This window comes from Apium graveolens, chromosome 1 (genome assembly GCF_009905375.1).
Source record: "Apium graveolens cultivar Ventura chromosome 1, ASM990537v1, whole genome shotgun sequence".
NCBI classification, from domain to species: domain Eukaryota; kingdom Viridiplantae; phylum Streptophyta; class Magnoliopsida; order Apiales; family Apiaceae; genus Apium; species Apium graveolens.
In genome coordinates this window covers 202,858,439-202,872,035 of record NC_133647.1, presented here as the reverse complement: position 1 = coordinate 202,872,035, position 13,597 = coordinate 202,858,439, and the positions used below count along the sequence as shown (strand labels likewise).

The following is a 13,597-nucleotide window of genomic DNA, read 5'->3' as shown; positions in this document are numbered from 1 at the left end:
TACAGTTGTCAGCCAAAAAAAAATTGGTTTTGTTGATGGGTCAGTGTCAAGAAGCACAACGGATCCTGTAGAGGCAACACAATGGGACACCTGCAACAACATGGTGATCTCATGGATCCACAATAATATCTCAGACAATATAAAGGCCTCTGTTCTCTTTATAAACACGGCGAGTGACATATGGAGGCAACTCGAAAAGAGGTTCTCATTGACAAATGGGTCAAGGAAATACAAACTGAACAAAGATCTGTTTGGACTTAAACAAAATGGAATGAAGGTGAATGAGTACTATACGTGCCTCAGTGGATTGTGGGAAGAAATCGACTCAATGAACATGTTGCCCACTATAACGACAAACACACCAGAAATAACAAAACTATTGGCAGCCATTGAAATAATGAAAGAGGAGTCTAAATTGTTCCAGTTCTTGAATGGACTAGACGAGATCTATGGAGCTCAACGAAGCCAGCTGCTTATGATGTGTCCATTACCATCAGTTGAAATAGCTTGCTCTGCAGTACAACAAGATGAGTCGCAAAAGGAAGTCTTGATGCAGGGGATTATGGGAGACAATGATGTGCTTGCAATGTACAGCAAAGGAAGTGTGAACAAAATACCATTATGTGCGAAGTGTTCAAGGAGAGGACACACCATCGACAAATGCTGGGAAACAACTGGTTACCCACAATGGCACTACAAATACAAGTCGGGACAGAAACAAATGTCTAACAAGTGGGCTGTAAATAAAAGATTTAATGCACCTAAAATGGCGAATAATGCTCACGGGAGTGTCGATGAAAATGGGGGGAATTACCATGACAGCTCAACAACTGGACCAACTACTGAGATTAATACCCCAATCGGAGAGTTCAGGTACACATGGAGGTGAGACAGATGAAGAGCTAGACTGTGGTTTCTCTGGGATGGTGTACAACAACAAAGACAACGGAAAAGAATCAAAAGAATGGATCATCGACTCAGGTGCGTCGGATCACATGACGGCATCCTTAAAGAACTTGGAGAATGTTAAAGTGGCTCCAGCAACATTCACCATCACTCTGCCAACAGGAGCAACAACAATCATCACCCATGTGGGAGATGTGACATTGTCAAATGGTCTGCAACTCAAGAATGTATTGCACGTCCCACAATTCAATCATAACTTATTATATATTCACAAATTGGCAAGGGATAGCAGATGCAATGTCATTTTTCATCCTGAGAAATGTGTAATAATGGACTCTGTAAACGGAAATGTAGTTGGTATAGGAAAGATGAGGCAAGGTCTATACTATTTGCAATATGAAGATCATGAATCTAGTGGACTATCCCTGACAGCAAATAAATTGCATGAAAAGTCTAGTATTGAAGAAAAAGAGGTCAAGAAGGGGTCTGAATTTGCCTTGTGGCATCAAAGGTTGGGACACGCACCAATATCCAAGATGGAGCGCATCAGTCAAGTCAAACCATACCTGAATCAGCACAAAACCCAGGTATGCATTACTTGTCCAATGGCTAGAATGACTAGACTTGCATTTCCTGTTTTTTTTTTGACAAATGCAGAAAACTTTCATTAACTTCAATATAATACAGTCGGGACAAACCCCCAACTGTCGATACAACCAGGTGGTAAAACAAATATCATACTAAAAACAATTAGATGATTTGTTTCCTGATCGTTTAACACATAGAATTTAAAAATTCTTGAAATTAAAAACAAAATCAAATACATCCCGAGCAATCCAAATTGTACCAACATCTCTGAAAATAGCAACATCGCAATTGACCATATCACATAAAAACCATTGTTAGCCCAATGTTCAAAAACACCAATCACTGAGATTGGAGAAACGACACCACAGCTATCTACTTGCCGGACACCGGCTATAAACATGCCGAAAACACCCCAGCTATCTACATGCCGGATACCAGCTATAGACATGCTGAAAGTGTAAACACGTGAAAGATGAACAATCTTTGGTTGTGAAAGGTGAGCTCTTGCAATAATCAACACCGCTCCAGATTCGACGCAGGCTTTGTAGATCACCAAGAATATCAATAAACTCGTTCTCAACCGATTCAACACGAAATAAACCTAACCATAATTAAACAAAAACATAACAAAGCACTCCAAAAGGAGAGACAAAACACACACTCCAAAAGGAGAGACACACAAACACCCAAAAAATTAGGTTTTATTGAAGGGAAATTAATAAGGACAAAAGAGAATGAAGGGTTGGGGCTTTCCACCGGAGAAAACCCGTGGAAGCCCCTTGATTTACTTGAAAATAAACAAACCCTAGGAGAGGAGAGGAGAGGAGGGAGGCGGCTAGGTTTTTTCTTAATTCTAAATGATACGTTCGACTTGCATTTCCTGTTAGTAACTCACACGCAAGTAAAACATTTGATCTAGTGCACACTGATATTTGGGGCCCGTATAAAGTTGCTACTAGAAAGAAATTTAGGTACTTTCTTACATTGGTGGACGACTGGAGCAGAATGACCTGGGTATACTTAATTGAAAAAAGGTCTGACTACTTGGGCACAATGATAAAGTTTGAAGAGCATGTGGGAACTCAGTTCGAAGGGAAATTAAAGGTCATACGATCGGATAACGCACTGGAGTTTGCGGACAGGGCATGTAAAGAACACTTTGACGAGAAAGGAATTGTACACCAATTGTCGTGTCCATACACTCCGCAGCAACAAGAGCAGAGCGTAAGCACAAACATGTGCTAGAAGTTGCAAGAGCTTTACGGTTCCAATTTGGATTGTCTTTGGCGTTTTGGGGGACTGTGTCTTGACGGCAGTTCATATCATTAACAAGCTGCCTAATGCTGCAATAAGGTTCGAAGTCCCATATGAAAAGCTAACAGGTGAAAAGGTCGATTATGACAAGTTGAGAACATTTGGATGTTTGGTGTTGGCCTACAATACCACACTTATAGAGGATAAATTCGCATCAAGGAGCATCCCTGGAGTATTTGTTGGATATCCTACTACCACCAAGGGATACAGGATTCTTAACATTGAACCGATGCAATCCTTCATCTCGAGAGACGTGGTCTTTCATGAGACGGTGTTCCCCTTGAACAAACATTTGGATAAAAACTATGTGCAGCCTGTGCCCATAAAAATGCCGTCTGGGAGTTATTTATATGAAGAAGAAATGGAACAAGAAGCGGAAACTGAGGCACACATGACTGAAAGGGGAGATCAGAACGATGAGGCTGGTCACTTGATACTTGATGTGCCAACAGATGAGGGCAATGAAGTGCCAAATGATGAAACTGAACAGCAAGTCATGAGGAGGTCAGCAAGAGAATCAAGACAACCAACTTGGATGAAAGATTTTGTCACACCCACTTCAAATGTGGCGATAAATGCAACTGCAGTAGCCACACAGTTTATCAGTCCAAACTTTGGTTATTTTTTGGCAAAAATTGAGCCACAAATCGACCCAATAACGTTCAACCAGGCTGTCAAGTCTTCGCAGTGGGTCGATGCCATGAACGCTGAGTTGAATGCACTTGAGGCAAATGGCACTTGAGAGGTAACCACATTACCCTCCAACAGAAAATCCATCGGGTGCAAGTGGATCTACAAGACCAAGTTTAGATCTGACGGTTCAATCGACAAATACAAGGCACGCTTGGTTATTTTGGGCTATAAACAAAAGTATGGAATCGACTATGTCGAAACATTCGCGCCTGTCGCTAAGATGGCTACGGTTCGAGCATTGTTAGCAGTAGCAGCCATAAAAGAGTGGCATGTGGACCAAATGGACGTGTCCAATGCGTTCCTAAATGGGGAATTAGAGGAGGAAGTATACATGACCATGCCGAAAGGTTATACAGAATATGGAAGCAGGATCACACAAGGAATGTTGACAACTGGAATGGAAAATGCACAACACTTGGTTTGCAGGTTAAGGAAAGCTCTATATGGATTGCGCCAAGCATCAAGGCAGTGGCATCACAAGCTCTCAGTCACCTTGATTTCCATTGGATTCAAACACTCAAAGGCAAATTACAGTCTTTACACTAAGGTGACTGGGAATGTTATAACTCTGGTCTTAATCTACGTGGATGACTTGCTGGTGTCTGGGAATTGCAAAGATGCCATCAGTGATCTCAAAACTGTGTTGTCAAGCCATTTTCACATGAAGGACTTGGGTGCTGTGAGCTACTTCCTTGGACTTGAAATTGACAGAAGTAATGCAGGGTTCTTCGTATCTCAAAAGAAATACACCTTGGACCTAATTAAGGAGTTTGGGATGATATCGGCCACACCATTGAAGCTGCCCATGGACACGCATGTGCACCTTGCTGCAGATAAAGGAGATGTCCTGGGTGATCCACAGCCATACCAGAAATTACTTGGAAAGTTAATTTACTTGACCATAACCAGGCCCGACTTAAGTTTTCCGGTTCACACACTAGCCCAATTCATGCACAGGCCAACAAACGTGCACATGCAAGCAGCAAAAAGGATCTTAAGGTACCTGTTGAGCAACCCGGCACAAGGGATTCTTTTGGAATCCACATCAGCAGCCCAACTCACTACTTACTGTGACAGTGACTGAGCAAGCTGCCCTACCACCAGGAAGTCCACTTCGGGGTATTGTGCACTCTTGGGTTCCTCGCCAATCTCATGGAAGACAAAGAAGCATCCAATTGTGTCTAGATCCACGGCAGAAGCGGAATATCGTGCAATGGCATTAACATGCTGTCAAGTGACATGGCTCTCATCATTTCTCAAAGATATATGGACCTGCAGAATTTACCTCCAACAATAATCAAGAGTGACAATCAAGCGGCTCTCTCCATAGCCGCCAATCCTGTCCTACACGAGCGCACCAAACACATCGAAATAGACTGTCACTTCATACGTGACAAGATACTGGAAAGCGAAGTCACCACAGTGCATGTTCCATCACAATCTCAGCTGGCGGACATCCTAACTAAACCACTTCCTGTCAAGCAACATAATTATCTCCTTCGCAAGATTGGAGCCTCGGTCGTCACCTCCACTCCACTTGAGGGGGAGTAATGGAAGCTATTTACTTTTACAGTTTACTTTCAGTTTTTACCTTCATGTAAACAGTTGGATTGTACTTGCAGTTACTGGCCAGACTTGTACATGGTCCACCAGTGTTGTAAGGGCGTTATAGTATTTTGTCAAGCTGTAGGTTGTTAGGCTAGAGGTTGGTAGCCACGATAAAAGGACACATGGGTGTAGAATGTGGTCCTCAATGTTGAGTATGCATTGTTTCTTTTGTTAATGTAGAGTTGCTATGATTCTCTCACTTGTGTTATCTCTCACGGTTAACTTTATGCTTGTAAAAGTCTTTACCCACTAATGTCGTTATAAGATGGAAATCTTTGAGCTGAAATGGAGGTACCCAATTTGAACTAACATTCAAAACTAAGTTGGACTTTGAAGAAATAAACAAAGATGTCAACCTTGTGAGTTTAACAAAGTGATGCTCTGATAAAAAACCCTCCCATAAATTAGAAAAAAGATCCAGATGTTCTAGATTTGATAATTCTCCTATACATCTAGGAATGCTTCCACTCAGTTGATTACCAGCGACAAGAAACCATTTTAACTTTGACATTTGGCAAAATGATTCCGGGAGACCACCCCCTAATCGATTATCAGAAACATCAAGGGTTGTAAGTTCCACAAGATTTCCTATCTCAGGTGGTAGTGAACCATTTAATTTATTTCCTTGAACATGAAGTGCAGAAAGTGATGTCAAATTTCCAAGTATTCTAAGAAAGAAAGCTTAGATAACCATCCCATGCTATCAATGCGTAAGGAATAAAAATTATCAAGCCCTGGACTTAGATCAAGGTACTGCAATCTTGACAGGTTTCCTAATTGATGAGGAACTAAACCTTTAAAGGTGGAGGAGAGGTTAAGATATGTTAGATACTTGAAGGAACCGAAAATTTACAGAAGAAAATGTCTCTGCGCAAGTCGGTTCCAGAGCCAGTAGTCCTATCTCTTTCAGGTTAGTGGATCCGGCTATTTGATTCTCATTCCCATTAACACTCCACACTTTCGTAAATGGTGATAAACAATCTCAGTGCATGGACAAACTTGGATAAAATAGTATGGCCTCAACCTGTTGTTCATTATAATAATGCAAAGATCAATACCTATTCTAATTTCAAAAATCAGATTATTACAGTTTCAATTTCTAGAAAGATCAAGAGAATTCACTTTCTTCCATATACATATCCTTTCAGGACTTTTCCTTGGTTTAATGCCTAAATTCAAATGTGCTAACCTACTTGGATGAACCAGCTCTGCTGGTATCTCTCTAGTAATTTTATTCTTAGATAAGATAAATGGAAAAAAAAAACTTAAACTATAATCTAGTTCTGTATTTTAGCTCAAATCGCATTTGAAATAGAATATGCATCATCTCTTTCATGTTTTGAATACTATAATTAATTAAAGGTTCTTACTTTTACTTAAAATCAGCTATTTCTTCCCAATCAAAAATCCAACTGACTGCTAAGTCGAGCGCACAACAGCTCAATGGAAAGTGTCTCTTCTCATAATTATAGTGGATGGCAAAGATAGAGACTATTGTGAACTTGTGATTGATGGACTCGTAAACTCAGAGTTGTATAAAATTTCAGAGTTGGAAGTTGGCGAAACTAACTTATAAGCTGAAACTAATTTAAGTAGTCTATATGATACTATTACTTAAAACAAACACATGGGGTCATTTGTCTATAAGTGAATGAATCAGAATGAGCCTATATTTGAACACTAGGGCATTAAGTACAAATAAAAAGCTAGTACTAATTTGAACACTGGAGTTGCACAAGACTCTCTTCGATGATTCATTCAGTACAGTACATCATTACTTCCCTACTTCTTGAATTCCTGCAACATGCTGCTATGCAGAAATTAACTAAATCTGATATCCCTCTGTTTTACATGAACTGGTATTTCCATAGACTACTTTCCTCATATTTAATAGATTGTGATTTCTTTTTTTATATTTGTGACTGAAATCAAGGAAATAATATCAAGAAAGCCAACTTTTACGAAGATAGGTCATAACAAAGTATGCATGAGAAATCATAAAGATACAACCATAACAAGTAGAAACGATACAGAAACGTACAAGTATGACTCTTCATCAACATATGCAATATAAAGCTTTATGACATCCTCTTCCTTTACCTGTCTGATAAAGAACCTGAATCCACCGAAAGATATATCCAGATATCAGTTGTTAACACACAGTATAATGATTTTAGAAATTAAAGAACTCACTGAACAATTGCTGCTTAAAAATAATTAAGATTATAAAAGGGGAAGAAATAATTACAATAATAAGATGATATTGCTGTAAGAATTACTCTGTGTGTGCATGTCTGAAAGGAAGAGAGGTTAATAATGGTGCACCTGTTAGTTATGGAACTTTCTGCGCAACAAAGCAACTGTAAGTGCTACCTTGTCAAACATTCCTTCGACAAACTGAAAGTATAAATATCTCCAAGAGTTGATGAAATGCAAAGAAGCACAGAATCCCATAAATCCAACCAGGAGACCAGGTCCTATGCCAGCGCATAACCACCTGCGCTCGCTATCTGAATCAGTATCAGAAACATAGTCAGCTTCGTTCTTGCCATAGTCAGTATGTGATTCTGTGTCACAAGGCTTCAGTACAGGTTGTCCACAGAGCTGATTGTTGCCAACATAGATAGAGAAATCATTGAGGGTCTGGAGTTGGTTTCCGGTTGGAATTCTCCCTAATAAGGCATTGAAAGAAAGGTTCAAGCGGCTTAAAAAATTTAAACCTGATAAACTTTGTGGAATAGGACCATTAAGTTCATTTCTAGAGAGATCAAGCGATTCCAGTGATTTCAAATCCCCGATCCTGTCAGGGATCCTTCCAGAGAGATAATTACCCGCTAAGTTTATATTTAGTAGACCATGAAGATTTATCAACTCCTCTGGAATCTTTCCATTGATGTAGTTGTTTGATAGATCAATGGAAAATAGATATTGGAGTGTGGAGGTGTATTTTAGCTCGTATCCTTTCACATCGTTTATTATCATTCTAACTTGTGCCCAACTGAGGTTCTGATAATAGTCATCACTACTGATACCACTTTTGATGGCACTAAAATTGCCAAAACAAGGAGGAATGCCTCCCGTGATTTTGTTTTGTGCAAGATTTAAAACTTGAATTTGCGAGTGGTCACAAAGCTGCGGGGGAATTTCACCATAAAAATTGTTGGAGCGGAGAAACAAGTATCTGAGATTGGGTAATTGCTCTCCAGTCCAAGTGGGAAGAGTATCTCTTAATTTATTTTCCCCCACATCAAGTGCGGCTAACTCTGTCAAATATTGGAAGGACTTGGGGAGTGTCCCATGAAACTTGTTATTGTACAAGTTTAAATAAGTGACACTTCTCAGAGAACCCAAAGAAACAGGAATACCACCAGAAAGATTGTTATTCATCACATCAAGATTTATCAAGTCCTTCAAATTACCTAAGCAATGGGGCAGGAAATTCACTGGACAAGCGATTATTTGAGAGTATTAATTCAAACAAGCCTTTTGGAACTTCGGAAATTAATGATAGTTGTTCCACATTGATTTCATTTTTAGATAAATCAATACTGGAGGCCTGAGATAGAAGACTCACAAACCAATCAGCTGGGATGGTGTCTGATATGCTCGTATTCCTCATTATCATTTTCAAAATTTGCCTCTGTGTTAGGAGCCAGCGGGGAAATTTAGGCCCCACTTTCAAAGACTCCATAGATAAATATTTAAGCTGAAACGGAGGATACCATCTAGAACTAACATTCAAAACTAAGTTAGACCTTGAAGAAATTTCCAACCAAGTCAGGCTCGTGAGGTTAATAAAATGATAAAATGATACTCTGATACAAAACCCTTCCATGAGTTAGAAAGAAGACCTAATGCATGTAGATTTGATAGTTCTCCGTTGCATTTAGGAATGGTTCCACTCAGTTGATTTTCGTTGACAAACAACGATTGTAACTTTGAGAGCTTGCAAAATGCTTCCGGTAGAAAACCCCTTAATTCATTGAAGCTTATATAGAAATCCGTAAGTTTTGTGAGATTTCCTATTTCTGGTGGAATCGAGCCATATAATTTATTGGATGAAAGATCAAGAGTAGAAAGTACTGTCAAATTTCCAACAGATTTAGTGATCAAACCTTGAAAATTATTTCCTGAAAGATCAAGATTAGTAAGAGATGTCAAAGCCCCTATAGAATCTGGGATCAAACCCTGGAAATCATTCCCAGAAAGATCAAGTTCCAGAAGTGCAGTTAATCTTCCAATAGAGCTGGGAATTGTGCCAGTAAAAAGGTTAAACTTAAGCTTAAGATGTACAAGACCACTACTGTTAAGAACCCATGCAGGAAATGAAGAGGTTAAGCTGTTGGCACCAAGATCAAGTGAAATAAGAGATGTTAAATTCATAAAAAGGGGACAGTCAACAATATTGTTGGATAGCTCACTTCTCCCAAGTGCAAGTACTGAAATTGAATTAGGAAGCATGTTAATGGCCCGAAACTGATCGGTGGCCTTGGAAAGATTGACATAGGCGAGATCCAAGTGTTTCAAATGAGAGAGCCTAGATAACCATCCCATGTCATCAATCCTTAATCCCAGATTTCCTATATGATGAGGAACTAAGCCTTCGAAATTGGAGTAAGCGAGGTTGAGATATGCTAGATCCTTAAATGACCCAAAAAACTATCACCTCTTAGCGAGCAATTTAGAAGGTCAAGTTTAGTGACATGGCTGGTACTGTTGTTGCAAGCAACTCCATGCCATGCACAACAATTTCCAACCCATGATGATAAATAATTAAACTCATCAGAGAGACTTCTCTTAAACTGAAGCAAAATCTTGTTTCTCACTCTCCACGCAACTTCTACCGAAATAGCCTTCAACTAAGCTCCCACACCCAAACTCTAATCCAGCTAGAATAGCTAATACATAGAGAAGTGTAGCCAGACCCAGATTTTGTTGCTTTATCATGGTATGAGTTTATATTTTATGCTGATCAGATTGCAAAATACTACAAGAACACCTATGATATATGACATAAAATATATATCCATCACAATTCACAAGCTACCATCAGATGAATTTCCTATGCCTATATCTTTCAGTGGTCAATTTACTTGACTTTTCTTATGGTTTACTTTGGATTATTTTTTCTTATACAAATTTCTTGTAAGGCCTAGTTTTCTAATCGAATACTTTCTCCAAGGTCATCACTTCTGTGAATCTGAGGAAAGACAGCTTTACGCTCATCTTATCATCGTTGATGATTCAGTATAGGCGGTCTACCAACAGGTAGTTGCTGTCACTACAAGAAAGTAAGTCTAGATTCAACTACATAAATTTAACTGGCATAAATTCTCCCGATTTCGGTTGTTGCATTTGGCACGGCTAAATACAACCGTCCGCGGTTGAATTTAGTAATAAATATGACCGGATTTTTTATGCGGTTGAATTTGATTCCATCAAAAAATGGAGGGAATTTTCCCGCCAACTGAATTATTTAAAACTCCTAAGCCTTATCAAAATGACGGGATATTTTTCCGCTCTTTTTGTTTGAATTTGATGTAATTACAAAAAATGATTTTAATCGAAATCGGTTGAAACAATTAAAATGACTGTAAGCGGTTGTATTTAGTAAACGAAAAAACACAAAAACTTAAAAATCTAAATAATATTATATATAATAAAAAAAAATATATTTATATACAAATATAATATTCATCACATGTACAAATATTTATGGTGGCGAAAAAATATACATTATGGAAGAATTTTAATTTTTTGTGTTTGATAATATTATAAAATTTAAATATATGTTTAATATATTTGAAAAATTACAAAAGAAGTTACAAAAGTTCCACATCTATGTGCTTCATCCACTATAATTTTTAAGAAAATCGAAACATCGATACGAGACTTAACACAAGTAAGATGTACTAGTTATTATCACTAATATATCGATTGACATCTCTACGGTTGGATCGTTAAAAAATATTTTTAAAAAAGTCGAAACATCAATTCAGGAATATACACTAGGTAGCTATACTAGTCAAATTGAAGCTTAACTGTTAAAATGACTGATCAAATACAATTATTGGGATATGAAACTTTGGTTATACCAGTAATATATATATTAAACAATTAAATCATACAAATGTTACAATGGTTAAAAACAAAAGTTATATGCAAAAATTCAAGAATTTTTAATCACTAAACATTGATTACTTCTAACAAAATCAAATTTAGAGGTTCAGATCCAAAGCCCAAAATGTTCCTCCTGTATGTAATAAATATTAAACGATCCAACCGTACAAATGTTAAAATATGAAAAGAATTTATGATAAAATCAACCAAAAATATGTTTTTAAATTTTAACTAAAAAAGTGAGCTTTTAAAATAAATTAAAATTTTACAACATTTTTAAGAAAACGATTAAATAATTATAATACTTATGTCCTAAAATTAAAAATAAATAAATTTCTTAACATAAATTATAAGAAATTAAATAAATTAACACTCCTAAATTTAACCAAATGCAGTACAATCTAATGACAAGTCAACAATCCATGTGAACAACATCAAACGCACCAAATTAAACCACCAAAATAATGATCCAGCGGATATAATTATACATCAAAACAAAAAAATACTACTATAAAACACCCACCCACCCCACTTCACTTGTTTGACTCACGCAACAGCAACCTCCTTTTTTCACCCAGCAACCCCCCGCCCCTCCCATATGTACGACTAGGCCTAAAAAATTCGGTCGTATTTAGCTTAGTACCATCTGTTATAGGGAGAATTTCGTATAACAATGTTGTGGAGGTTAATGGGCGGAACAAAGATCAAGGATGGTGTTTGAGGGCGGAGGAAGGTTGTTTGGTGGTGGCTGAGCTTGTATGTGGACTCCTTAAGAAAGAATAGGGTTTGTTATTCTCTGTCAAGTGTCGACTCATGTCCCATACAAGTGCCTACGTACCCTATTTATAGGGATCAAGCCTCACGTAGTTCTTGGGGAACAAGTCACGTAGGCTAGGGTTAGGACTCTTCAGCCCGTGCAGCCCAAGCCCATGATAGAGTCAGGCCTTCAGCCAATTTAGTCACGTAAATCTCAACCGGCTCCACACGCTTCCTACAATCTCGCGGCATCTCCGCAATCCTTCCCGTGATTGTAGGAACAACCCGTGTCGACCCCGGAATCTATGAGCAACTCAGTCATCTATGAGTCACTTTCCATGTTGCACACAAAGTCTTTCGATGCGGCCCGGCCTGGTCACCTCGGCCCGCACCGCCTTCAAATAATAAATATAATGTTACCTCTGTTTCTATAAGATGTGGGCTCATGAGCTCAGCCCGCGTGTGGGCAGCTAAGCCCACCTCGCATGAAGGCACTTGAGCCCACCTCGCGTGGGCACAACCGAGCTCAGCTCGCATATGAGAGCCCAAATGACAAATGTGAGCTCACCTTACATGTGTGAGTCCAGCTCGCATGTCCTCACTTGAGCCCAGCTCTCATGTCATGAACCCAGCTCGCATGTGAACCCAGCTCGCATGTTACGAGCCCAGCTCGCATGTTTGAGCCCAGCTCTCATGTCATGAGCCCAGCTCGCATGTGCTGGCCCAAGTCATATAAATCCATGGTTCTAGCCCACACACGAGAGTCCAGCTATTTAGTGCACCCACAGGGACCTGTTTAGGGCCCATGGCTGAAAGCGGGCATAACAACTACCCCCCAAAATTCCTGGTCGCATCTTGAGGCTAGGTATTTTCTAATCTTTTTATGGTCTCGCAAGTGTGAGCCCACCAGGCCGCACCAAGCCGCCTCGCGTGTCTCGCCTCGCATGCCTTTCATCTTTGCATTCATTTTGACAGCCGTTGGACAGCTGGCGTGGGGATTCGTGTCGTCTTATGAGATGGCGACACGTGTCGCCTCCTCCTTTCTCTCTCCTATCTCCTATAAATATGTGAGATTTCAATTCATTTCTCACATTTCCAAAAACACTTCCTGTATTGCTGCTCAATTTGCTCAAGGATCTACCACGGCGAAGATTATCATTTCAACAAGAACCGTCTACCGGCGGCGATATTCTCCGGGACCAGATTCATCAGGATCTTCATACACCTCTCCCACAGGTACTCTTCGATTCGAGCCCGTTTTTTATTCATGCTTTATTCACGCACACCATGCGAGCACACACCACCTGTTCGATACGAGTTCACACACAACCACAACGCGCGATGCGAGCCCTTTCGCTCGTTTAGATACTTAGGTGCGATCCCGTGTGAGATGTGAGGACACTTAGGTGCGATCCCATACTTGTTTTTTGTTTTCTTTTTAGGGCCACACACTAATTTTCACCATCTTTTACAGATGTCGAGTGCGTCTTCAGCCCGCTCCTATGGATCATCTCGCTCTTCCTCGAGCCCGGCTCGCACCTCTGCTAGCCCGGCTTGCTCTTCAGCTACTCCATCTCCATTAAACCAATACCCTCCTGAGCAGCGAGGCTCC

The 13,597-nt window shown here is 39.5% G+C and overlaps 1 protein-coding gene and 1 pseudogene across 1 annotated transcript; one reads left to right on the top strand and one right to left on the bottom strand.

Moving 5' to 3' along the window:
• The first annotated feature begins 100 nt into the window (after positions 1-100).
• LOC141717763 (uncharacterized) lies at positions 101-889 on the top strand. The gene has a single exon (XM_074519962.1). It carries the CDS (start codon positions 101-103, stop codon positions 887-889), a length of 789 nt encoding a protein of 262 aa, XP_074376063.1.
• A 5,979-nt stretch (positions 890-6,868) lies between these two features.
• Positions 6,869-12,952, bottom strand: LOC141717741 (uncharacterized; annotated as a pseudogene).
• Positions 12,953-13,597: the final 645 nt, after the last annotated feature.